The sequence below is a fragment of the Rhamphochromis sp. 'chilingali' genome (assembly GCF_963969265.1).
Source record: "Rhamphochromis sp. 'chilingali' genome assembly, chromosome: 1".
NCBI classification, from domain to species: Eukaryota; Metazoa; Chordata; class Actinopteri; order Cichliformes; family Cichlidae; genus Rhamphochromis; species Rhamphochromis sp. 'chilingali'.
Window position 1 is genome coordinate 44,828,771 of NC_137929.1, and position 26,364 is coordinate 44,855,134.

The window sequence follows — 26,364 nt, forward strand, 5'->3', positions numbered from 1 at the left end:
CAGTCAGGTCCAGCCACCTCCTACCTGCAGCCGGGTGATTGGGTTATTTAGCTTAAATGAGGAGTCTTGCAAAGAGACTGATGCTCAGAAGTGATGCAGCACAAGCTGAGATATTCATTCTTGCATCAGCATGACAGCATGAGATGAGGTGACTTTACTAACATACACCCCCCCCCCCCCCCCCCCCAAAGCTAAACAAACTTATCATTCTTTGAGGTTTCATACCCACAACAGGGAATCAATAAATAAAAAGACATGAATATTTAAGATGACAGAGAAGGTTCTGGTAGCTCATTGCCCAGACTGTCCAGTTTTTTAACTGTAACTGTTTTAAAAAAACGACATTTCTATAGTAGAAAGAGAAAACCATGAAAAACATTTCAGTTTAATTGTTTATTGCTTAATTACTCTGTGTAGTATGAATGGTTTCAAGCAAGAAGCTTGAAGACACTTTGTATATAGTTTATTTTATGTAATATTAAATTCTGAACTGTAAATGTAGTCTATTTCAAGGAAGCAAGTTTTTATTCAGTATTTCCATAAATCCTTATTTTTATGGATTTACTACGACTAGTGAGAACACACATGAGGTTTAAGGCCTGGACAATTTTGAGAAGATTCGACTCCCACATACCGACAGACTGTTAGTAACTGACATATGAAACCGCCTCGCGTTTGACACGATCTAACCTAATGAGGTGAGACCTCAGCATTGACTCAAGTACATATGTGTTTGACTTGTGCCATAATCATGCTGGTTAGTTCGGTCTTGGTCTTTAAGTGAATTGGTTGTACATGTAGCAACTATTGCATAGTGTTAGAGGTTCTCAAGAAGTACCTTCCCAGTGCAGATGCTCCTATTTTGGATATTTTCCTGTGAGCATCTTGTAAATGTTACTAACGGTAGTGTAAGCTGATCGTAAGGGCTGCACACTTGCTTGATAAGCCCTTCAATTGGTGGCCTAGAAAAGGTTGGCAGATACGTTATTGTTTCTCAATCGTTATCCTTTTATCTGCGGTTATTAACAGCTGATTCCAGTTATCAGTTTTAAGGATGGGCATGGTGCAACTTTAAATGATGGATGTATTTGTTTTTTTATGCTGTTGGCTTGCCAAGGCTGGCAAAGGTGCTTATTTGAAGCCTCTAACATGCAAATTTTTTTTCTTCAAGTTGGTTCAAATGAATTTGTCTTTCAGTGTCTGTCAGTCCTGACAGACTGCGCCAAATTTGAAACTCTGTTCAGGAGAAAAGAAACAGACACACTCTCTGTCTCGCATGGAGACAGACAACAAAAAGGGGGCAGGGATAAAGGATGAATGTAGAGGAAGGTAGAGCGTCTACCTCGGCTAAAGTGAGATGAAGGCATAGGGATAGTAGATGTGTGTCACGGTAGGATGAATCCCCTATGAGGCCGCTCGATGAAAGGCTCCCTGAGGCCTTTACCTTCAGAAAAGATAAGGACACACTGCTCAGACTGTTTGTTCGTAATCCCTAAACAAAGGAGGAGGAATTGGCAGAGAAATAACAGTTTCAAAATGGATTAAGTTTTCTGTCACTGCCACAGAGAGATGGTGTCATCAGAGGTTAAAAAAGAAAGGGTAACGACAGTGGTGTTGATTTTGTTTCAAACCACTGGAAAAGGAAAGAGAAGTAAAATACTTGAGAGAGTGTGCACTGAAGTTCACTGTTTGATAAAGAGAGGATACAAAGATCTCAGCAACTTGAGATTTTTGTTTCCTTTCGATAACTTTGATCTCTCGCTTTTCTGTTCCTTATCGTTCAATCTGGAGATTATTAAGTTTGCGTGCACGTCCCTGACTGAGGGCTTGTGAACAAGTGTAGCTAATAGTGGTGCACGCGTGCTTAAATCTCAGGTATTGCTATGTGTGTGTGCGACATATATGGTGATGTTCAGGACCAACTTATCAGCAGTGGCCTGTCATACAAACATCTTCCCACACACACATGCTCCTGGGCCCCAGTCTGATATTTTATCAGGTTCCCCCTTCAGGAAGTCCACCAGTTAAAGCATGCTGGTGGGTTTTGTTTAGGCTTCATCTTACACACACACACACACACACACACACACACACACACACACACACACACACACACACACACACACACACACACACACACTTGTAAAATAGTGGTAAAGGGGCCATTTTGGCTCCCATTGTCAAGAATATCTCAACGTACAAAACCCCGCCTTACTCGTCTGTCAGTCGGAGTTGAAATGAGAGCTTTGAACCTGCGTCTCGCCTTGAATCACTTTATTCAAACACACGAACACCTGACACTCATAGCCCCTCCACTCCCCAAGAAGAGGCAGCCTTTACTCTAAAAAAGGTCAAAGGTCATAGCCACCACAAAGACTAGAAAAGAGCAGAAGGTCAGGGGCACCAGGATCACAGACTCACAGACACAAAGAGACAAGTGTGCGTGCGTGTGTGTGTTTTCATGTGTGTGTTCAGAAAAGTTACTTCCCTGACCTCTGCAGCCTGTTTTCTGTCACTCCTTCTTCATCTTCTCATCTTCTTCAGACTTTGAATATTTTATTATTGTTGTTTCGTGTTAAATCTTAAAGACAGACTTGGACACAAGGTTTAAAGACCTTCTTTATCAAAGTGCATTATCTCAGTGCACTCTACTGCCCTCATATGGCATGTTCAGGAAGTGAAATTTACAACAAGTCTACATTTAGTGTGTGGGGGATTTTCCTCGGAAAAGGGAGTTTGTTTAGTTCAGAAGGGCTCATCTGATAACATGTGGTGATACAGTTTTGGCATTTTCTACTAAACACACGATAACTGATGCTTTTTTTTAAAAATTGTTTTATATCATTTTATCTAAGACTTATTTTGTGTGTATGTGTATTTAATTCTGCTTCCTGTTAAAGCTGAGTTATGACAGGTGTAAGAGTGGGTATACTGAAGTGTTCGTGTGCAAGGCGGTGCACCTGTCACTGGTCCTGATAGCAGAATGTGTATACAGCTAAAGTAATAAAGAAGCAGCAAAGCAAAGTATTTTTAACCAAAACTTAAGATTGTTACACTTGCTAGTTCTGCAAAATACAGCCTTCCAGATGGAAAACGTTCATGTGTTCCAGTATCGTATGAAGTTTAACGACATTCACATTAGTGTTGATTAGAAAATCAAGTGCAGCAGAGTTATATTGTGTGTACATAAGTTGTGTTTGGTCGAGCTTAAAGTTACAGAAGCTGGTTTTAAATGAAGTAATGCCGAATGAAGAGTTGAGTTTTATTAAGTTGCTTATGTGTGCAAAAAAGATAAAAGAGAAGAACCCAGTGTAGTATATGGTAAATGGCCTGTATTTATATCGCGCTTTACTAGTCCCTAAGGACCCCAAAGCGCTTTACATATCCAGTCATCCACCCATTCACACACACATTCACACACTGGTGATGGCAGCTACATTGTAGCCACAGCCACCCTGGGGCGCACTGACAGAGGCGAGGCTGCCGGACACTGGCGCCACCGGGCCCTCTGACCACCACCAGTAGGCAACGGGTGAAGTGTCTTGCCCAAGGACACAACGACTGAGACTGTCCAAGCCGGGGCTCGAACCGGCAACCTTCCGATTACAAGGCGAACTCCCAACTCTTGAGCCACGATCGCCCCTGAAAGTAAAGGAGTCATACGTCATTTTTAATACATTTTACACCAACTTAATACAACTTTATTTTATCAAAATGTATTACAAAAGCAAAAACAGAAGACTGCCCTGAGTGTTAACAACACTTCTACTCAATATTAACATTATTTATTAGACAAAATAATGTGTTGTGTTTTTGTGCCCCATTAGTCGCACAGTCACAGGAGCACTGTGATAGCAGGAGATAAACTCTTAACCTGAACACTGACCGAAGCTACAGGAGTCTCAGTTGCAGTCTGCTATAAGGCAAATCTTTACCCAAACACTGGGAACCACGTTACTTATATGGACGAATCACAATCTAAACAGCAAACCTGAAATAATCATCACAACACGACTAAAGTGCAAAATTATTCGTACATTACTTCTAATGTGTCTCATTGGATACATATACTTCTTAGTCCCAAAAAGTTACATTTTTTTCTAGTTTTTAGACATTAAACTTTCATTTTATATGTCTAATACTAGCTGCAATCCTATTTATTTAACTCAAACAAAATTAAAGAATTAAACTGAATAAAAAATAAGTGTTGAGTAAAAGATCCAGAGGCCAGATCTCTGTAGTTTATCCTCACTGCTCCCTTTTCTGTACAAAGTAGGAATTAAATACCTGGGCGATCTAAGTCTAAGCACACAAACACACTCAAACAAAGGTCAACACGTGCAGGAATGTGCAAACCTGATTATTACTGATTTTATAGGCTCTTGTGATTTAAAGTGATGACAGCAAAGTTGTTTTATGACAATTCCACATAAATGCAAACTGTCATTTATGACATTTTATTCTCAGAGCTGCCGTGCCCTTCTTGTTAAGCATAAACTCAGTGAGACCCTGTTAAACATGCAGAAGCTCATCAATTTAAAGGGCAAGACGAAATATGTCACCCAGAAATACAGAACATGCAATTATGTCTGAGCATGTGTGTGGTATTTCTTAATCCGCTCGCACTGCGTGTCTCATACATTGAGTACTGCTTTAAAATAAGCACGATTAAAAGCAAATATGTTGCTCTTGCTGCTTTGATTTAGACCTCGCTGACTCCTCGCTGCACTTTGGGTGGGCGTCAGATGGTATCGCATGGGAGTAGAGGGGCCTCTGCTGTTGTTTCTCCTCTTAGGGCTCTTGTTTTGAAGGAGCAGAGAGGAGATACGTGGAGGAGATATGTCCCACACTGCTGATGGAGACACACACAGATACGCTCTAATATAGAAAATATGCACATTAGCAGAGAGCTCTGCAGGAATCTCAATCCCAGCCTAACTAAACACAGCTGGATGAAGCTCGTCTTCGCACAAGGATGCGCCTCAGCTTTTTGTCATGCACACTTTTAATCTGAGGCAAGCCGAACAATTCAAAAGCTTAACCAAACAAAGAACAGCAAACGGCCTATGGGCGAACACGCTCGACCACCGACGCATCACACCTACTAGAGCTGCCCCGCCAGTGGCAACCCACGTCACGAAAACTATGATGAAATGTACTGACACTAGTCAACGATTCAAAACGAGATGAAAATGTGACATTTAATTAGAACTAATGAATTAATTGTACAGAAAGGCAGTTTGGAACTGATCCAATCAGAAGTGATCTCTTTGTGCAGTAAGGGTAGATGCTGCTGAGAAACAGGGAGGGAGGGGAGGAAGCTCCTGCACTCCCTGGAAGAGCAGCGTAGACATATGGACATATTATGTGTTTGAAGTTAAGGAAAATAAGGTTTTTTATAATCCATGTGGAGACGTGTGACAGGCTTGACTGGATTTGAGTTGTTTGCTTTTATCTCCAAGTGTAAAACATTCTCGTTCCCTTCTTCTGCAACTTTCTGGTATGTTGTAAGGAAAGAAGGAATCTAAACCATGAGGACTCACTTAATTCCTCAACTTCTTATTCACATAATTAAGAGCCTCTGTAAAGGGGAATTGAAAATTCCTTCAAAGTAAAAGTCTGGCTGTTTCTAGCGTTTTGGATCATTCGATATGACCAAGTGGACAGCGCTGAGGCCAGATTTGGAGTGATGTCTTGTTTTGATCAAGCTTTAGACTTGTTTGGCATCCCAAAGAGAGCGGAAAAAAGTGCATTCTTGGATATCTCAGCCGTCATTAGAGCAGATATGATTTGGATGAGGTGGTTGGACCTTTAGGTTGGTCTGTAATCCAGACTTTCAGAAGCTTTAGTGACAGTTTCTATGACACAATTCAGCAAAAATGTTATGAAACCAGATTCAAAGAACAGAAGTGAATACTAGATTACTTCTATAGGCGCAATGTTTGCATCTGAAGTCAGCACGTTTAAGCACGTTTAAGCTGAGGTCCCTACTTTAATGGACCTCAGCTCAAAAGTTTTTGCCTTCTCTTAAATTCAGTTCAATTCAATTAAAGTTCATTTATGTAGCACCACATCACAACAAAAGTCACCTCAAGGCACTTTATATTGTAAGGTAAAAAGCCTACAGTAATAGAGAGAAAATCCCAACATTAAGACAACTCCCTTTGAGCAAGGGCACCTGGTGACAGTGGGAAGGAAAAACTCCCTTTAAACAGGAAGAAACCTCCAACAGAACCTGGCCCAGGGAGGGGCGGGGCCATCTGCCGCGACGGGACAGCATTTCCTTTGTGATGCCAACAATGAGATTAGGGAAAAAATCAACATTCATTTGTTTGAACTGATACTCAATATTAACGCAGTTAGGTGTTTGCAACCTAAACTCCTCATGTTCACTTAACACAGCAGTGTGGAAAACACATTTATTACTAAAAAAAAAAAACAATTCTGCAAATTTACTTTTAATTTAAACAGAAACTTGTTAAAATGGTCAAATTCATGAAACACTCTCCTAAATAAAACAGGAAAGCTGACATTTTTTCCACTCGTAGCTAATCCACCTTTAGTTTTGGGATGTTTGATTGGTATAACTTGTCTTGTTTTTGCTGATACAACAGGATTCATTTGTTGCTTACAGTTTGTATGATTTTCACCCATGTTTTTTATCTTTGAATGCTTTTTAACCTTTAACCTTTTCTTTTTACTCTTTTTTTTAACCCTTTAAAGCCTGAATCATGAAATAATTGCCAGAAAATTTGTTTGGTTTTTTAAAATAGTGTATATTTAACTTTATTTTTTTTATTGTTTAAAAATAAATCACATTTCAATTTTCATATATGACATTTAATTTGTATTATATTTGCTATATTTCTATATTTGTTTTTTTTTCTTCCAATTGCTTAAAAATGTATTGTGCAATTTATTTAGGTTTTTCAGGGGGAAAATTCACACCGATGATGTCGAAGTCCCAAAAACTGGCAAAAAAGCTGTATGCATTAAATATGACACACAACGTTAAGGGGTTAACTGATGCCGACACGCCACTGTGATAATTTATCTTTAAAATGTAATGTAGCACAAAGGTCAAAATAAGATGGTATCATGAGAAAGGGGTGTAGTTGAGACTATTTTCTCAGAACAGGATTACTGTTATCCACTTTAGCTTATTGCAACTGCAATACTGCAGTGAACTGAAGTATTTAAGCACAAAATTCCTCTTCTTTCATTTTCCATTTGTCTCGACCTACCAGATAATTCAACACTGATTACTGTAATTAGTTTTTAAGCCAAACCTGATTATCTACAATACTTGCGCAGTGGTTTAGAGGTTTTAAAGGTTTAGATGAGTTGTGCATGCCAATTACATGTGCTGTTTGCTCTGAGCAGTTGGCATCATTGTGGGCTAACTTTCAGGGTGGACGCATGGGAGTGTAATGTTGCTTTAGCTCCAGTTATACCACTTAATTAAAGTTTCTAAGACCAGGGGATAAAAGGCTGTAAACCATATATACAGCTGTAAAAACCTATTCTGAAACTTTTACCTCATGTTTTAGTCTTTCTTGTAGAGATTCATAGTAGTTTGCATTTAAATAACAAATAGGAAGTTGCTCACTTCCTGGACAACAGCTGAGGAAACTCCACAAATTTATGGCATCGTCCGCTGACCAGTAATAGGGTATTTACTGGTGGGGTAAGCACCTGGGTGAAAACAGAGAACACTTTGTGTGTAATGGCAGCCATCACCAAACCCAGAGGAGTCAATTGTAGAGCGGAGGTGTAGGAATCTGTCTTATGGAGTATGAAAACCATACAGTGTGTTGAAAACTAACAATCCAGCTCCACCAGGAAATATTAGAAAGTTTGATGCAGCGAGCTTCACTGCAAACCAGAATCAGTAAACTTTGGCTACCATTTAATTAACTTACATTCAATGATAGTTTGGCTGTAATATTTTATACCTAAAGTATGAATAGCGAAAGAAGCTGTTTTATGTTTATATCACAAGGGAAACTGATAAAATATCTGAAAACACTTTGTTTCTTTACCCAAAATAAAAATGTAAGTTTGCAAAGAAACTTGTTTCAGGTATAAAAACCAAAAGAATCAAAGATGCACTGAAGTCAAAGAAAGAAAAGCAAGTCTGTAAAATGAAGTGGCATGAAATAGAAAAATAGAAAACAGTTTCAGTTGTGTTTATTGAATTGAAGTGATATTACATGATATGCCCATACATGTGCATCAAATGGTAATACACAGGTCTTATCATCAGAGCATTAGGATTTAGTTAATCAAGCTACTGTTGCTTTTTCAAGCATTTGGAAACCATCGCTAGATGATGTGAGCTACAGTCATATAGGCTTACACACTGGTGCATGTTCTATATTAGTGACTGATTGTTAGAGCTTGCTAACAATAAGAATGGTCACAAAGAGGGATACAGTACTGCACCAAAGGCTTCCTGCATATACTTTGGTCGCTAGCTACAGTCACCCATAGTTTGCATGCAAGTTGCCAACCTGTTTCCAAACACTTGCCAACTACTTGCTAAGCAGCAGTAAAACTAACAGAAGGAGAGTGGAAACCAAAAGCAATGTACAACCTTTGAACCAAGTTGGTTACAGCGGTAAGGTACTACTTTTACACTGAAGGCATCGGCTGTTTCTGCAGCAATGTTTCATGTTACAGTACCACTCGGTGAGTAGTTGGCAAGTGTTTGCAGGCAGCCGAGTTTTCCATGCAAATTTTGAGAAATTGCAGGAGCCTGGCAGCAATCAGTACAATCAAAAGGAGGTTGTGTGTAGAACACCATCTATCTGTATTTGTGAAGTGTATCTCTTTGCAACCAGTTATACCCAGTGACAGCCAGCAATCAACCAATTAGGAAATATACATCTTTTCCAAGTGATCGGAGGTTGTTGGGGCTCACTGACCAGCCTCTCGGCTGTGCTGTTTTCACTTGTGAACTAAAAATCTTCAGGGTTTTGGAAAGTAGAGCAAATTGACAAAACAGTAAATTATTTCAGCCAGACAGTTAATGAAGGAGAAGCTAAAGAAATATCTCACAATTTTTAAGCTTTGTTGCTTTATTTATGTCAGCAATAAAAAGAAATGTATCATGAGCTTATATGCTGTATTGATTTGAAATTAAACTCTTGAATGTTTGGTCCGATATCACACAAAGAAAAAAATCTGGAAGCCGCGCAGAGGCTTGGAGCTACTCGGGATGAGTTGTGGAGCAGCTGAAAATGTTTGGATGTTTTTCAGCAGTTAATTCAAAGTGTTAAAAGTTTTCAAGTGCTTGTCCAGGTCAGCTGGGTCATTTTTTTATGTTTATGGAGTGACAACTTTCACAGCCATACATACATAAATACCAGGCCACTGAACTGTTTTCTGGGAAAAGAAACCATGTGATTAGTCTTAAATTTGCTTAAAAAAATTGAGGCTTTACTTTCACTTTCTGTCTGTGGTTGGTTTATCCTCAGTCATCTGGAGCAGGACAAACATGCCTGGGATAAACGAGATGTTTAGGTTTGCAGTCGGACCATTAGTGAATAGACCTAACCCAAACATTCCCATCTAAGGAGGATTTCCTTCTTTCTCTTTTGTCTGTAATTTTAAATGGACGGAGTGTGGGAGCTGAAGACTTGCACCTTGTTTCACCTTTAACGGCATCAAGAGTCCCATCCTTTCAGCCCGTATTTTCACTCTGCCTTTTTGGCAAAGGCGTTTGAGGTTCTGCCGATTCATTTGGCTCCAACCATAATTGGGTTATCAGACTGGTTTGCTGATTAAACTTGCACCCAAAGACCTATCATTTGCCCACCCCTTGCCTCATCTTCAGCCCATCATCAAACCCAAGTGAGCATGCGGTGTGACAGCTAAAATCTTCCCCATAGCACAACCGGCTCACAGAACAATGTGTGCGGATAAACCCTCCAAGGGCCCGAGGGCGTGTGTTCGCGTTTGCATGCGTGTGTGTTCATAAACAGCACACATACACACACACTGGTTATCACACGAATGTTGGCTAGAATCTGTCTGTCCAAGCACTCTCCTCTATCAGGAAGTGAGGTATGCTCGATGGGAGCAGCAAGTCCAGAGAGCTTAGTGGGCCAGAATAGGGTCCATTGTGCCCATTATGCTGGTAGGGATTTGGGCCTACAAACTGACTAGTCTGCTGGAAGGTGATGAGGATGGAAGGACTGGAAGAGCCGGGCGGAGACCCGACGGGATGGCATGAAAACAAACAGGGATGCCAACTGGCAAATGAGACGGTGTCGGGACTCAGGGAGATGCTGGCAGGGGGAAAGATCAACGATAAAATTTGTCTCCTTGTCTACAAAAAGCAGAGCTAGACATATACTTAATTAAAAGCCATTTAACTACTTAATTCAATCTTACCTATATAGCTCCAAATCACAACAACAGTCCTCGATTTATTTTGTGAGGTAAAACAGAGAAGACCCCAACAATCAGACAGCAAAGTCAGGCAAGAAGAGAGCCAGAGATTAAAGATAACTAATAATTAAATGCAGAGTGCTGTTTAAACACTTAGAGAGTGAAATAAGGCGAGGAAAGAAGAAACACTCAGTGCATGGATGGCTTGTTAATTTACTTCCATTGCTCTAGCTGATTCATCTCCAGCTTTGAGCTCTGTTTCCAGATGCATCAAGAAGCTGTTTTTGAAGATAAATAAAACTGTGATCTTGTGAGGTCTGTTCTCCTTCATTGAACCCACTGTACAGTCTAGCACCAAAGTCCTTGTAGAAGCAAGACCGGACAGTTGTTTGAACAGTCATTGATTGGGAGAGTAGATTTCTTCCATATTGGTTTTCCCCCCTCATTGGTTCTTTTTTGAATCCAGAATTGAATTTCCCGCTCCTCACATACAAGGTCACATACTTGATCACAAGAGCACTTTGGTCTCAGACTGGAGGCTTATTTGTGGCTCCTAGGATATTTAAAAGTAGAATGGGAGACAGAGCCTTCAACTTTCAGGCCCCTCTTTTATGGAACCAGCTCCCAGTTTGGATTTAGGAGACGGACACCCACTCTACTTTTAAATTAGAGTGTCTATTTTCCTGTCTTCGTCCCCTCACCCCTAACCAGTGACGGCAGATGGATGCCCCTCCCTGAGCCTGGGTCTGCCAGAGGTTTCTTCCTGCTGAAAGGAAGTTTTTCCTTCCAACCGTCACCAACTGCTGGCTCATAGGGGGTTTTCTAATTGTTGTGGTTTTCCCTCTATTATTGTAGGATTTTTACTTTGCAATATAAATAAAGTTGAGTTGAAAAGACTCGTTCTAATCCCCCTGGTGAATTTTAGAGCAGCTTTAAATTTATGGCAAATTAAACTGCCTGGATGTTATTTAAAACTACATGTAACTGTTTTTATGGCGGTTTCACCCACCTTCTTGTTTCATCTCTTCTCTTCCCCCTCCTCTCTCAGTTTTTTAAAACCATACCATGTTAGGGAATACACAGATGCCTTAAACCCTCAGAACCTCCCTCAAAGAGTCAGGGACAATAAACAGCTCAGACTTTCAGAGATTTCGGTTTTGAAGCCATTTTTAGCATTTGTTGGTTATTTTACAAGCTTGTAAACATCTTTTTTTGGTTGAGGCAGAAAAAACACTGTTCACTAACTGACACCAGATCGTCTTTTCACCTTAACCAACTCTTCACCTCTCACCTTTTATGTAAGGCCAGACAGACGCTTTGAAAGTGACCCATGACCTGAAAATAGAAACTAAAAAGACAGTGGAGCCTTTGGACAAGGTGACCCCATGACCTGCTGAGTTTTAAATAAACAAAGAGATACTTAACCCAGTGGTTGGAGGTCTGCTAAGACATTTATAGGTGTATGTTGCTTAAACTGTGATGACAGCTGGGAGGAAGACAGGTCAGAGATTAAGCAGTAGGAAGTTGGTGGAAGGTGAAGAGGAAAGGAGAACCAAAAAGAAAGAGGGAGAAGAAATGATGTATAGCAGTTGTTTCAATAAGGAGTGATGGAGGAATGAGGGATGAAAGGAAAGGCGTGAAAGAAAGCAGCTTCCTATGGGATCCCTGCATATTTTCCCTGGGTGAAACCAGGTGTGAGTGTGAACTATGGGCCAGACAACTCAGGCAGGCTGGCACAGCCCTGTCATTAAGCACTACCTGCCTGCCCTGAGGCTGGAAAAAGAGCTGAGAGCTCAGGTAAGACAGTGTGACAAAGACCAGTCTGGCATCACTGTCACTTTACAAAGACAAACACATTTACAGTGTTTAAGTGAAAACCCTGTAAATTTGTTTTTACCTGTAAACTTACAGCAAAATTCTGCTAGCAGGTGTTTCACTGCCACACATTAAAAACGCACTGATATTAATGTGAGTTATTTAATTACTGTCATTAAAGTTGAAAAAGTTGCCATTAAACACGAGAAGGCAAGTACACCCACCTTGAATTCCAAGGTTTCACACATAATAAAATAACATCTGGTCCAAAATTGAGTAAATACAACCTGAAGTGAAGAACAGCCCACAATGTGTTACACTGTGTTCTTGTTTATGTAGCAAAAATTAGGCCAAACTGCAGAAGCAGTGTGAAAAACGTTGTATACCCTATGATTCAGTAGCTTAGCTCGTTTAGCAGCAATAATTTGGATCACTTGTTTCCTTCATGATGTTATGAGTGGCTCACATTGTTGTTGTGGAATTTTGGCCCACTCCTCTTTACAACGTTGCTTCAGTCCATTGAGGTTTGCAAGCGTTTGTTTATGCACAGCTCTCTTAAGGTCCCACACCAGCATTTCAGCAAAGTTCATATCTGGACTTTGACTGGACCATTGCAATATGTTGACTCTTTTCTTTTTAAGTCATTCTGCTGAAGGCTGGTTGTTTGTTCACATGCATTTTTGCCTTATAGCCATTCCCACATTAATGGGCAGCAACAATTATTCGTCTAAGATTATTACTGATGTCTATCCTCCACACATATGCAAACTCCACACAGAAAGACCCCGGCCTGATGTTGGAATTGAACTCAGGACCTTCTTGCTGTGCGGCAACAGTGCTAACCACCGTGCCGCAGTTTATATTCTCAAGGAAATTTAAATCTATTATTTATTCATAATGAGTTTACGAGCCCATTTCTTTGCATGTCGCTGCATTCTTTTACATGCATTCTTTGCACGTAGAAACTGCACTCTTATTTCAGTTTATGATATAAGACAAGCTTACTATGGATTTTGTTTTCGTACTGGATTTATGTTTTTCTTGGGGTTTTTTCTTGCGGCATTTACATAATAACAAGGGCTTAAAATGGCCTCTGTTAGCTTTTTTAGCTGTGAAGTTAAACCTTCACAAACATCTGTCCCACTCTCTGCCCACTCCTCCCTCTGTTCATCTCCCCTCTCCTTATCCAGTCAAACTGCTTAAAATGTGAGCTAATGGGAGGCTGTCAGTACTTCTGGGTGCTGTGTGAGTGTGTGTGCGTTTGCCTGAAGTAGAGCCACCTGTTAGTGTTTGTTGTGTTTATGCTGCCCTCCTGTGGTCACGACTGAGCGGTGCACCTGTGAGCTGTGTGAGTCATTTAGACAACATGAATTTTTGGCTCTTTCAAGACTAAAATGTATTTTTCATTAATTTTACTGTAATTTCTTTGTATTCTCTAACTGAATGTGAACCTACAGTAGCTGTGCCTCTACTAGGACCACATATCACTACTTGTGTTATTACATGGACTACACGTGAGCCACACTCACATGTTAACTCTCCCCGTGGGTGTGCAGTCTAGGTTTTTCTGCTTGCAGTTTGGTGAACAGTGATCATGTCTTCTCTTTGCTCTCAGGGTCGTCCAGGAACTCTCGGTGAAGTTGGACCGTCTGGACAGGATGGGCCACGTGGGGTCCTTGGGCCTTCTGGGCCAAAAGGAGAGAAGGGCCACCTTGGGCTGAAAGGACCGTCGGGTCCAAAGGGAGACAAAGTAGGTGCTTCAGATCTTTACGTTGGTTGTAATTTGTTTTTCCCATTAAATGTGATTCGTTCACTCAGTGGCCACCTTGTTAACCCATTAAAACCAATGGGAGTGCTGGTTTTAGGTCAAACTTTTAGATCAAAGGAAACATTAGCACAAAAAATATCAGCAGTTCCTGAAAGCATCATTTCTGTTCTTTTCCTGTGATGTCATTATGGTAATCCCTGGTAGGGCTGCACATCCAAATCTCAACGAATATCACAGAAAGCAGAAAAAACAAAATAATAAAAAAAACAAAGTAAAATAAACCCACATTCAAATGTTTGTTTTCTGTAGAGCTGCTTCTCACTCACTCACTTTCTCTTCTCTCAACCAACCTTCTTCTCGGGATTACCGTAATGACCCTAATATCCCTGACACGTGCAGAGTCGCTGCTTTCAAGAACCGTTGGAATTCTTTTAATTTAGCAAAACATTCAGCAGTTACTGGAGTTACAGGTGTTTTTAAAAACATTAGCAAGACACCTGTCTGATGCCAGCATCGGGTCTGGCTATAGAGGGTAAAATACATCTACTACAAAATATCTAAGTTAATGCAAACATTTAATGAGCTAATCACAACTCCACGTGGCATGTAGACATGTTCAAACTGGGCTTCAGAATATGTAAGAAATGTGATCTCAGTGACCACAAAAGCATCTCTGGAGTTTACAGAATAATCTGAGAACAAAATCTCTGAGCAGTGTTTTCGACACCTTATTGAATCTGTGCCATGAAGAATTAAAGCTGTTCTGAAGGCAAAATATGGTCCAGTCCAGTATCAGCAAGGCGTACCTAATGAAAAGATCCATGATGTATGCACATACTGTGTATAACTAATTAGCAAATACATTTTTTTAATAATATCGCAGTTTGCTAAATATAATGCTTCATGCAAACATTGTACATTCAGATTTTCTACACCAAGCACGCAGTTGCATGTTTTTCCCACAAGGTGTCTCCATTTAAAGTTATTGTATATTTAAAGTATTTATTATCTTTGCAGGGACCAATGGGAGTGCCTGGATTCCAAGGAAGTGATGGTGTGCCTGTAAGTAAACAGATGCAAACGGTATCCATTAATTTCCTTAATGAGGTTTCTTGTCATTAAAGATAACATCAAGTTTTTTTCAGATTTTTTTCTCTTCCTCGTCCTTCACATTAAAAATTCCAGATCATATTGTGTAAAAAGTGCAGGAATATAGAAAAAAATGATCATGGAAATGTAAATATTCTAATGAGAGGTCAAATTATAATTTGTCATCATGTCCTTATTATCCTTCGCTGTGCAGGGTCACCCTGGTCAGCCGGGCAGCAGAGGACCACCGGGACTGGACGGCTGTAACGGGACCAGAGGAGATCCTGGAGATCCCGGCTTTGGGAGGGGATACCCTGGCACCAGTGGATTTCCTGTACGGAAAGACATCCTGTTTCATTCACCTCACATATTTTAATCTCACGTATAGCAATACTTCGAATATTATATTTACATACAGAGACAGAGATACTGATGTTGTGTTTGCCTCCAACAGGGGCTGAGTGGGCCCAAGGGTCAGAAAGGAGAGCCTGTATTCATCTCGGAGAATGCTGTAAGCTCCCACTCATGCACACTGATGCTGCTCACAGGCTGATCTCTTTACCAAGGCAGTTCAGCTGTTTGCAGTATCAAAATATTGCAAAAACTTTACTTTTCCACTTCCATTACTCTAATTTTTTATTAGGTTGGACAAATCTTTTAGTTCCTGCATCTTTTCCTCCTTAATCCCCCATCCCATCATCCTTACACATACAATCACAATCTCCATATAGGGAAGCTATGGATTAGAAAGAAAAGGAAGTCCTCTCTAGCAGTAAAACCACTTAATATTTGAGTTTTGATTGGTTATCTAAATAAACTTTATTTCAGTAGTCAGTAGGACAACTGAAGGTGTGGAAAAGTGAAGCAAAGGTTACTAATATTTTCACAAAGATAATTCTCCCGCAATTGATAGTTCAGATTTCCTCCAGCGGTCATTGATGAGTGGTTGTTGATCAAAGCGATCCAAATGTCGAGTCACAGGCAGGCAGATGTAAACAAAACGTGTCAGAGTTCATGAAATAAAGAGGTAAATTAAGCCTGTGATACTTTATAAAGAGGCTAGGAACACAGAGTGATGACGACAGAGCCTGAGGAAATGACAACACTATTTGTACATAAAAGGGTAATCAGGGTAATGGAAGGTAACGAGACACAGATGTGTGGTTAGTAAATGTTGTTGTATGTGTTTTCTTTGCATTTTCTAAGCATCTCAATTTGTCAATAAACTCTAACACAAACTGAAACTAACAACCACAAGTTCAGCAACATCTTTATTGAGGAAAAAGTCCAACAACCTAAAAACAAACAAACATAAACCTGCACTGAAAGAGTTTTTAATTTAGGTGATATTTGTTGATCTCTTTGACACATTGAACTGCAAATTACCCAGCATATGAAGGAAACGGGTTACTGTGGCACAACTTTATTGACATTTGCAGCATGAACACATGACATGAGTGAACAGACAGAACGTTTGCGTGCAGCAGGACGACGTTACTCGATGGCATCAGCTGGATCGACTGCCAGCCTGATACAGTTTATTGAAAGCTGCTAACAGATTTAAGTTCTGATTTACCGAAGCTGCTGGAGTGGCATTGAGCCCACTTTGACTCCTGCTGATAACCATGAATAAAAATCCCAATGTTTGCCACAAATGAAGACGACCGTGTTCTGCCATGTGTGCAGAGGTGTTGGTGCATCTTATTTATTGTTTGCTCTTCTCTTTATTGCCCTCATCTAGGCCATACAGGGTCCCTCGGGTGACCCAGGACCCCCTGGCCCACCTGTAAGAGTTTCTTTCACTATTTCACCCAACAGCATAAATATTTAATGCAAGTAGTAGTACGACTGAGCTCTGTGAAATATGCACTGGATGTTAGCAATGTGTGGTCTAAAATAATGTTACACCACAGTGAAAACAGCACTGCTGTGTAACGTGGGTTTGTTTTCATTTGTTTTATGTCTGCAGGGTTTACAAGGTCTTTATGGTCCAGTCGGTTTTCCTGGTCCCGAAGGACCTGAAGGATACCCAGTATGTAAACTCATTTATCTGTTTCCTCTTCCTCAGACCGATCCCTGCATCTACATTTACCAATATTAAAGCAATCTACACGATTGCTTTAATATTGCTTTATTAAATATCGTACATTCATAAAAGTTCTATGCAAGAAGGCATTTAGGTTTTATGTAACAGCGTGTTTAAAACTTAGAGATATTAGTAGCACATTATTTTAGCTTAAAAGTGGTATTGTCATGATTCGGCTGTGTGGCAGGCAGGAGAGGACCCAAACGCAAACTCACGGAGACAAAACGTAAACTCAAAAACACAGCTTTAATGCTGGCAAACGGTGAAACACAAAAACAGCACTAAACTAAACTGGGAAAGCTAAACATAAAGTATACCAGGAACCACGGGGAGAATCACACACAGCATGAGGGAGACTACGACACTGACAAAGAGAAACACAGGGCTTAAATACACAGAGGGATAACGAGGGAATGAGACACAGAAGGAGGGCACAGCTGGGAGAAATCAGGACTGACGAGACAAGCAAAGCAGGACACATTCACATAAGACATGGAACTTCAAAGTAAAACAGGAAGGATCACACAGAGACGCGAACTTGACACAGTGGAGACAGCAACTAAGAAACACAGAGACATAAACCATAAGGCAGAGGACTCTAAGAACCGAAAGACACAGAGGGGAACTCAAACATACAGACACAGACTTACACAGAACAGAGGGGACACAGAGAAACATGAAGGGCAAGGGAGCGAAACTAGAAACCATAAGATAACTCACACAAGTACAATATTACAAACATCACAAGGAACTAAAAACGCTGGGTCAGGGGACCCAGGACCATGACAGGTATAACCTGCAAACCCTGTGATAAGTTAGTTCCAGTCACATTAAAGCCAGAATGTAGGTTTATTTATCTTTAACTTATTAAGCTTAGTCTGACTCTTTGTCCTGTTTATAGGGCCCACCAGGTCCTCCCGGTCCCCCAGGGCCAATGGTAAGTATAATGGTACACTAAAGGGACATATCATTTCTTTGAATTTAGACAAATGGCTGCCTTTTGGTAGCCTCTCTTATTCTCTCATTGTTGTCCAGAAGTACATATGAACCTTTTTTGTTTTTAGGGGAGCCGTAGTGACGCATCTCAAGGAGAGAAAGGAGACAAGGTACGCTGTAAACCACAGAGCTCACAACAGATTCATCAATTTAAGTCACACGTACACAAGCAGCACTGCTGATGCTGCTCGTGGCAGTGATTCATTCATCGCACACGTGTAAAAAAGACCGCAAACAGGAACCATGGTTGTGCTCCCTTTATGCTACAAATATGGAAGCAAAGTGTTCTGCGTCTAAAGTTTGCCACAGTCAGTGTAACTATCTATGTGTTAATTTTTTATGGTTTTATCTGCAAAAGCATGTTTTATAAGTTAGATTCCTACTCAGAGTAAAACAGAAGCGTGAGCAGATTGGACAGAGTTAGAAATGAGTGCATCAGAGGAACAGCTCAGGCTGAGCAGCTTGAAGACGGTTAAAGAGAGGCAAGGCTGAGATGGTTTGGATATGTGCAGAGGAGGGAAGAACAGTGAAGATGGAGCTGCCGGTCAGGAGGACAAGAGGAAGACTTCAGGGAAGATGTGTGGCTCTAGTGAAGGTGGGCATGCAGATGTGACAGAGGAGGATGGAGGGATAAAGGGAACATTTGAAAAGAAAAAAAGATTAACAGCACAGTATAAAGAAGGGTGGGCTTTAAGGTATGAAAGCCTTGTGATTGACAAGTCAGCAAAACGTCCACTGCTCGCTAAACACATTTGACTGCAGAAAAATAAGCCTGTGACTCATCTTTTCTGTACAGTCTGTGTTTAAGATTAGGATGTAGTCTCATGTCACAGAAAGGAGAAACAGGAAATCAGCAGTGAGGGCATGCAGGAAATAGCTTTGTCTCCTTTTAGAATTTATACCAAGTTACATTTATTTGTTGATGGAAGAATCACTATAAGATGTATATAAATGTCTGCCCCCAGTTTCTTTCCAAAGAAAGAAAAAATCTTTCTATTTGTTGGAGCAAAAACTTGTTTTTAACCTCACGGGGACCCAAATGCTAATAATAAACTGCTATTAAAGCAGAGCTCAGATATAAGTCATTATGTTGGTGAAAAACATTCTTTAACCACCGTTTCACGTTGTTTTGTAGTAAAATGTTATGGATTCTATATTGTAAAGCAGCCATTCCCAAAGGGAAAAGTGCTGTGGCCCCCTTAAAGCCAGAAAATTCTGCTTTAATTCACTTTGTTCATAAGTGATAATTTCATATTCATGATAGAATTAGTACACAGTGTTACTGTGGCATGCCTGCAGTACCTGCAAAGTCCACCAGGGGGCCCCAACTGACACTTTGGCAATCACTGCTCTACAACCACTAATGACAACAGCAGGCTTTAAGTGCTCCAGCTGTGTGTGTGTGTGTGTGTGTGTGTGTGTGTGTGTGTGTGTGTGTGTGTGTGTGTGTGTGTCGGCTCGAATGACACTAAAGTTCATTGATTTAATGCCGTGCATGTTAACATTTTGGTGGTGGCACAGCCTGCTCTTCTTCCGTCCATTGCATCCCTCCCTCCTTCTCCTTTTAACCCCACCCGTTCCTGCATCCCTCCACCTTCCTCCTCTCTCCATCCTCTTCTTGACACATGTGTTGGACTGATTTTTGCATCTGTTTCCTGAATGATAAAAACAATCACATGAGCCTCTGCTTGTTTCGGTCTGGTTTGTTCTTCATGTGATCCGTGCTGCCGCTGAGACAAACGCAGACTCCCTGAGACAGATCGCTCAGCTTAATCCTGACCAGCTCAACTCCAAGTTCAATTATTTTGGCAATTTCTTTTCTTTTCTTTAGATCGGGGAGTTTGTCCGATGTCCAGTGGCTTCACGGACTGATTTCTTTATTGTTGAATGACAGCTCAGAGATTTCTCACCATAATTCACCCAAAATTCGTCCCATCCATCCAGTTTTAAAAACACCTCTCCAGTTCAGATTTGCGAGTGGGCTGGAGCTAATCCCAGCTGACTTTATGTGAGTCTATCCCACCCTGGACTTTTACCAGTTGAAATTTCTGAGTTGTCACTCTGGAGGACTGTAACCTGTGGGCTGTAACTGGGTGCTGCAACCACTCGCTCCTGCTTCCTGTATGATTTTATTTACCCATCTTGACCACATCAGGCCTCTGGTGATGATTGCTGAGACTTGTAGGTCATTCTCCCACTCCTTGACTTCTTATTCACCACCCGCTCATCAATCCACACACCCGCCCATACCGATTGAACAAATGGCACAGGTGCTACTAACATTCATCTTCCTCACACACTGCATGCATGCTGTGATCAACCAAAACCCGTAGCGACTGAGCAAGGATAAAAACAGGGATGAAGTGAATGTGGAAACAGCTGGATCTTCTCCAGCCTGGTGAAATGCACTTTTAGGATTGAATTACACCTTTTTTCAGTAAACAAATGTGCAGCATGTGTATTTCTCTTTAATTCTGGCCTTGAATTTTTATACACTGACTATAATATATAAAGTGTCACTAAGCTTTCTTCTTTTTTATCTATCACGGCTATTATTCCTTTACCTTCTCTAATCTGTTTTTGAGCCTTATATTTATATTTTACCCTCTTTTTTTGCCTCCTTTTTCTTTTTCTAAAATGCAGTAAATTTATATGACAGAAAAGAGTCCAACTGTAAGGCAGCAGTTTCTGCGGACTACAATGTTTGCAGATGACACTGTGATCTGCAGTGAGAGTTGGGAGCAGGTGGAGGTCTGCTCTGGGGAGAAAAGGGCAAGTCAGTATAAGCAGGACAGAATACATGTCTGTGAATAAGAGGGAGACAGGTGGAAAGGTGAACATGCAAGAAGCAAAGGTGGTCAAGGTACCTGAGGTCAAGCATTCAATCAAGGAGCAGTGCACAAGAGAGGTAGAAAAGAGAGTGCAGTCAAGTGGGAGTGGGTGGAGCCGAGTGTCAGAGGTGATTTGTGACAGAAGGATAACCGCAAGTGGGAAAGAGAAGATTTAAAATATGTTAGTGAGACCTGAAATGGTGTATGGTTCGAAGACAAAAGAACAGGAGGTCGAGCTGAAGACGTTAAGGTTTTCATTGTGAAAGTCCAGAATGGATAAAATTAGACAATTATTTTGTGTGTCAGCGCAATGAGGCGACAGCTAAATGTCACAGCTGCCACCAAAGGCAGACTGTAGTGTAAACGCTGTCTCCAGGTGGAAAACCAGAGGAGTGATACACCTCATGTTGTACAGCATACAGATTGTGAAGGTGTCACCTTCTCGCCTAAAGAAGCTTTAAAAAGATCTACTTTCAATATAAGGACTGATGTCCCTTATCGACTGTGTGCACATTTATATGCATAACAGCAGGTTAGATTAACTTTGATTAACATTAGTTGCATCTGATGCTACTCTGCTTCACACTGTACTGAGAGTCCAGATCTGCTCTGTTCAGTGAATATAATTTAATGTGATTTTTCAAGGTGCTGATGCTATTTTCTCACCTTTGCTTCAGTAAAATAATCCTCCCATTCTCTCCTTTTCCTCTCCCCTTCTCTCCTTCCTTCCTTCATTCCCCTCCTCTGCTCTTTGCGTCTCCTGATTGGCTAACAGTGTGTTTCGTGTGTATTTCGGACTCTAGGGTGACGTGGGTCTTCCCGGACCCAGGGGTAGTCCCGGCGACACGTCGCTAAGCGGCCCAAAAACACTCACTATCTACAAAGGAGATAAGGTAACACAGCAAAGGAAGGGAAGGAGCGAAGGTTTTTGAGCTAACACAACAGACACACAAAAACACACGCAAGGATGTGGTGGGGGTTTCACTGCAGAAAGTAACCAAAAGAAAGAAGTGCAACGATGCAGCAGTAGGCAGGCCAAAGGTCTAATAAAGAAGAGGAGCAGTGATTGCAGCAAACCTTACAAACCTCAGAGAGGAGGACGTGCTGGAGGGAGGAAACAAGGAGCTGAGGGAGGACGTGAGGAGACACGGGGAGAGGTGGAGGAGAGGTCGGTCATCACTGTCCAGACTCACAGAGAGCAGCAGTCGTGCATCTTTAATCAGAATTTGGAGAAAAAATCATTTACATTTTTCAGCCAACCTGATTTTTTTTATTAAGATCATTTAAGAAATACAGTATTTATCCCATATTTGTTTTACAGCTGTAATAAAAGTAATGAAAGCAACACAGATGCTGCAGACTGTGAGTGTGAGAGACAAACTATGGCATTAAAGGTGCTGAATCATTAACTGCTGGAAAACCACTGAGTTTAGGTTCAGTAAAAATTGCTCTGCACCAAAACTAGGAAGCTTTTATTGTGAAAGGTGTTTGGATAAAATAGTTTTTCTTCCTTGGGATGTGTTGTCATTGTGCAATGTGTTTGAGGCTTATAACGTTTATGCATTAAACTGCAGTCTAGTGAAGACGGCAAAGTGGACCCTAGTGAAAAGTTTCTGTTATAAACTTTTATAAACTGTTATAAACTCAGCATGTCTGAGCTTTCAAGTTCAAACTATTGATCCTAAATTTTTTGGTAGCTTTCAAACACATGACACAGACTGACACATCTTGAGTACAGACAATTTTGGAAACATGAGGAGATCTGCCAAAAGAAATCAAATCTGTTTATAATTAGTTAAAAAAAATTAAAATTGAATCTGACTATTACTGTCTGAACCTCCTTCAAAGTTTCTGTAAGTAGGATTAAAGTTGTAAAGAAACAACAAACACCAGCCTCTCTTCATCCTCATCCATAAAGCTCCTCGCTCCTCTCCTCGGCCTGTGCTCTCTTCAGCCGCTTCCTGCGCGGCCTCATGCCGTCCATCCTCCAGTCCACAGTCTGCCCTCTCTTCCCCTAAACGTTCCAAAAGCTGGGGTTGTTTTTTCCCGCGCTTCGTCAGCGTAAACAGCTCTTTCTTCCTTGGTCACCGCATCCAGGGCGACATGGGCTTGCCTGGTGACCCCGGCCAGCCAATGATCAATGGCGTTGTGGAGTTTGTGGGTTTTCCCAAAGGAGACAAAGGAATGCAGGTTTGTTGGGAAACACGAGTCATAATTAGCGTTTTATTTCACTGTCACAAAAAAATCAGTTTCAAACATAAAAAAGTCATTTTAATGGTGGCAACAGCCTGAAAGTGATCGACACCATCATGTGTTGGTAAACTTGTATGCTTCACTTACTTACATACTTTTCTCCCAAGTTCACTGCTTTATGAATGAGAGAAACTGACATTTTTCTTTGGTGTAACCGACACATCCAAACCAAGACTTCCTGTTATGTCCATGTGTCACTGGGAAAAGTAGATTTTTAATTATTGCCACATGACAGCGATGGTCATCTAGCAGATTTCTTGAAAAGCGAGCTCTCTATTTGCCCAACACATATTGTTTTTGCTTCATGCAACCAAAGCACGCTCCAGCGTGGCTGATCAATATAAACACAAGCAAAAAGCTTCCTGTCCTTTACCAAGACTTTGTGCGAATGCATCTACCTTCTGTTTGTAGAGGTGAGCAGAATAGTTTCTGAGCCTATGGCCACTCAGAAAGTTAAAAACCAACACTATGCTAATGCTGCAGCTTTATATTGAACGCATTCACAACACTAACATCTAGTTTTGTAACGCTATCGCTAATGTCAGGGAACATTTCCCCTGATATAATAAATCAGTTAAAACATGCTTCCCAAAACGTATTAAAGTAGAAAAATGCACGGCAAAAAGGACTCTTCTTTTATTTCCCCTCTACAAAAAAAGGTATCAAAGAGAAAAAAATCTACAAAAATAAAAGAAAAATGGAAACTTTTTCCTGGGAAATGTGATCCTTTTCCAGGGAGGTGACAGACTCCCTGCATCACTGAAAACAGTAGGATAGATGAACAACAAGAACAAAAAATTGGAAGGGTGAAGGTGACCAGCTGACTATATACCTTTTGAGCATATGAATTCCCCTGGGAAATACCACTGAGTGATATTTACTCACCGCGTGGGTGAAATCACCCCATGTTAGTGCTTTAGGGTCTAAGCAGACAGCAGCAGCCACATTAAGCTGTTAAATGACGAGCTGCATGAGACCGTTTTCTTAGCAAGGTGTTGTTTTTATCAGACTGAAGCAGGATTAAATCAGATCACAGCCGCACAGCGATGGAAAAACGCCACAAACGTCACGATAATGACAACCCTTTCTTTTGGTAGCTCTTGCTCCGAGACCTCAGTGATCTCCAGACTTTTATAAGACCTTTTGCATGCCTGAGTCAGTAAAGGTTTCACAGCTGGAAGGTCAAATAATAAACCTCAGGCTACGTGAATAAGAGACAAATGGAAGGAAAAGATGTGGAAAAATGACGTCTTTAATTCCACTTCATCAAAACTGTAAATTAGGGAGGCACTAACAGTCACTGTTATTAAATTACATGCAACAGACTTGAGGCACAACAGTGCTGCATGCATTTCAACAAGAGGAGTACGTCTACTTGACTGTCCAGCAAACTATGACTTTCGCAGACGATCCTGATTTTAGCACAATTAAATACAAAACCCACTTATCCCCCAAATTGTGACGCTTTAAATGTGCTCTAGATAAGAACTGAATGCAATGATTTGCAAATATTTTATGAATAGCTGAGAAAATGCGTAATGTTAAGAAAAATGGTTAACTGGCCAAAGGTGAGTCACATGACTGGATATAAAAAGAGCCTCTCAGAAGTAATGCAGGGCAGAGGTTCAACAATTTGCAAATTGTCGAATAATTTCAGAATAATGTGCTTCAATATCAAATTATTAATACTTAAAATATGTCGTCATCTACAGCGCATAATATCAAAAGATTTGGAGAATCTGGGGGAATCCAAAGATTCCTATTGGTTGTCTGTGATCTCTGGGTGCTCAGACGGCGCGGCATTAAAAACAGGAATGATTCACTCATGGAAATCATTCCATGGGCTCAGGAACACTTCTACAAATTCATCCACAAAATGCCAGTTAAAGCTCTACCGCGCAAAGAAGAAACCATACGTGAACAGGATCCATGATTTATTAAAGGCAATGAATGAAAAACAAATGGGGATGGAGTGCGTAACAAGGATGGATTTTTTGCTGTTGTTTACTTTGCTCTCTCGTTGCCTCTCTCAAAGGGTGACCCCGGTCCAAAGGGAACTAAAGGATACCCTGGAATACCCGGCCTACCTGTAAGTATTCAAACAGTTTGCTTGTTTATTTTTTATTTCATGCCCACCATGCAAGATGCATTTTAGGAGAAATTGTGATTCAGGAGACCTTCCTTTTTGTCGCTTAATCACAGGGACCCTTTGGCTATCCTGGAGAATATGGAGAAAAGGGCATTCCTGGATACCCCGGGAGCAGAGTAAGACTCTGTGCTTTTTGGCTTCAGTTAAAGTGCATTTAGTGACAGTACTGTTTGAAATTCCTTCCTTATTTCCCTTTGTGAGGGGAACCTCACCATTTCCTCTTCTTCTGTGGTGGGTGTTGTTTGTGTTTTCGCCAAGCAGGGGGCTCCAGGGTTTAACGGACCGCCCGGTGTTCCAGGACTGCAGGTAGGGTTTGTAAGACTGTAAGCACAGAGTAATAGTTCTCACATTAATTATGAGCCACAGAAAATATTCAGCTGGCTTACAGGTGAAAGTAATTGTTTCTTTGCCTTCATCCCCACAGTTATCCTCTTATATTAGACACATGGTCTTTCCTACATAGAAGAGGAGATCCATCTACTGTTGTAGTAGATGGATCTACTATATGGATCAAATATAATTTTACCTTTATTTAGTGAATTGGGGTTTCATGTAAAAATGTAGTTGATGGTCTTAAATCATAGAAAAAAAGAGCAACACATTTGTTGCCCTTACTCCATGTTAAGAATCATATTCATGTGCATTCACAACCAAAAAGTCCCACAAAAACCAAGAAAAAATACAGTACATACTTCGAAGTACACTTCAGATAACCTCATAATATCTATAGGAAACTCAGGAGTTACTGCATCCTCTTATTTCCTAACTCATGACAAAATATATATATTATTGTCAACACAGACACCCCTGCTGCACGGCATGATAGCCATTAGTCTTTAAACCTGTACAGTATGTTCAATTTAGATTCATTTTTCTTCTTCCACCCAGGGACCCAAAGGACGTCCAGGCACCCCAGGCTCATCGGGCTACCCAGGATTCAAGGTAGAATCACTGTTCCTCTAAAGCAGATGTATGGTACAAG

General features: G+C 40.8%; 1 protein-coding gene across 4 annotated transcripts in view; it reads left to right on the forward strand.

Annotated features, from left to right (window-relative positions):
- col4a6 (collagen, type IV, alpha 6) overlaps nt 1-26,364 on the forward strand; it is a 149,813-nt gene that overhangs the window by 99,317 nt on the left and 24,132 nt on the right. For 3 of the 4 annotated variants that reach the window (XM_080893882.1, XM_080893885.1, XM_080893884.1), the window contains exons 5-17: nt 13,826-13,960; nt 14,996-15,040; nt 15,282-15,401; nt 15,522-15,578; nt 16,809-16,853; nt 17,037-17,099; nt 18,055-18,090; nt 18,218-18,259; nt 23,078-23,170; nt 25,269-25,322; nt 25,436-25,498; nt 25,644-25,688; nt 26,271-26,324. In XM_080893882.1, the coding sequence (XP_080750008.1) occupies nt 13,826-13,960; nt 14,996-15,040; nt 15,282-15,401; nt 15,522-15,578; nt 16,809-16,853; nt 17,037-17,099; nt 18,055-18,090; nt 18,218-18,259; nt 23,078-23,170; nt 25,269-25,322; nt 25,436-25,498; nt 25,644-25,688; nt 26,271-26,324 (852 nt within the window). Of the gene's footprint in view, nt 1-13,825; nt 13,961-14,995; nt 15,041-15,281; nt 15,402-15,521; nt 15,579-16,808; nt 16,854-17,036; nt 17,100-18,054; nt 18,091-18,217; nt 18,260-21,783; nt 21,874-23,077; nt 23,171-25,268; nt 25,323-25,435; nt 25,499-25,643; nt 25,689-26,270; nt 26,325-26,364 lie in introns of all 4 variants that reach the window. The other variant, XM_080893883.1, reaches the window with a different exon arrangement.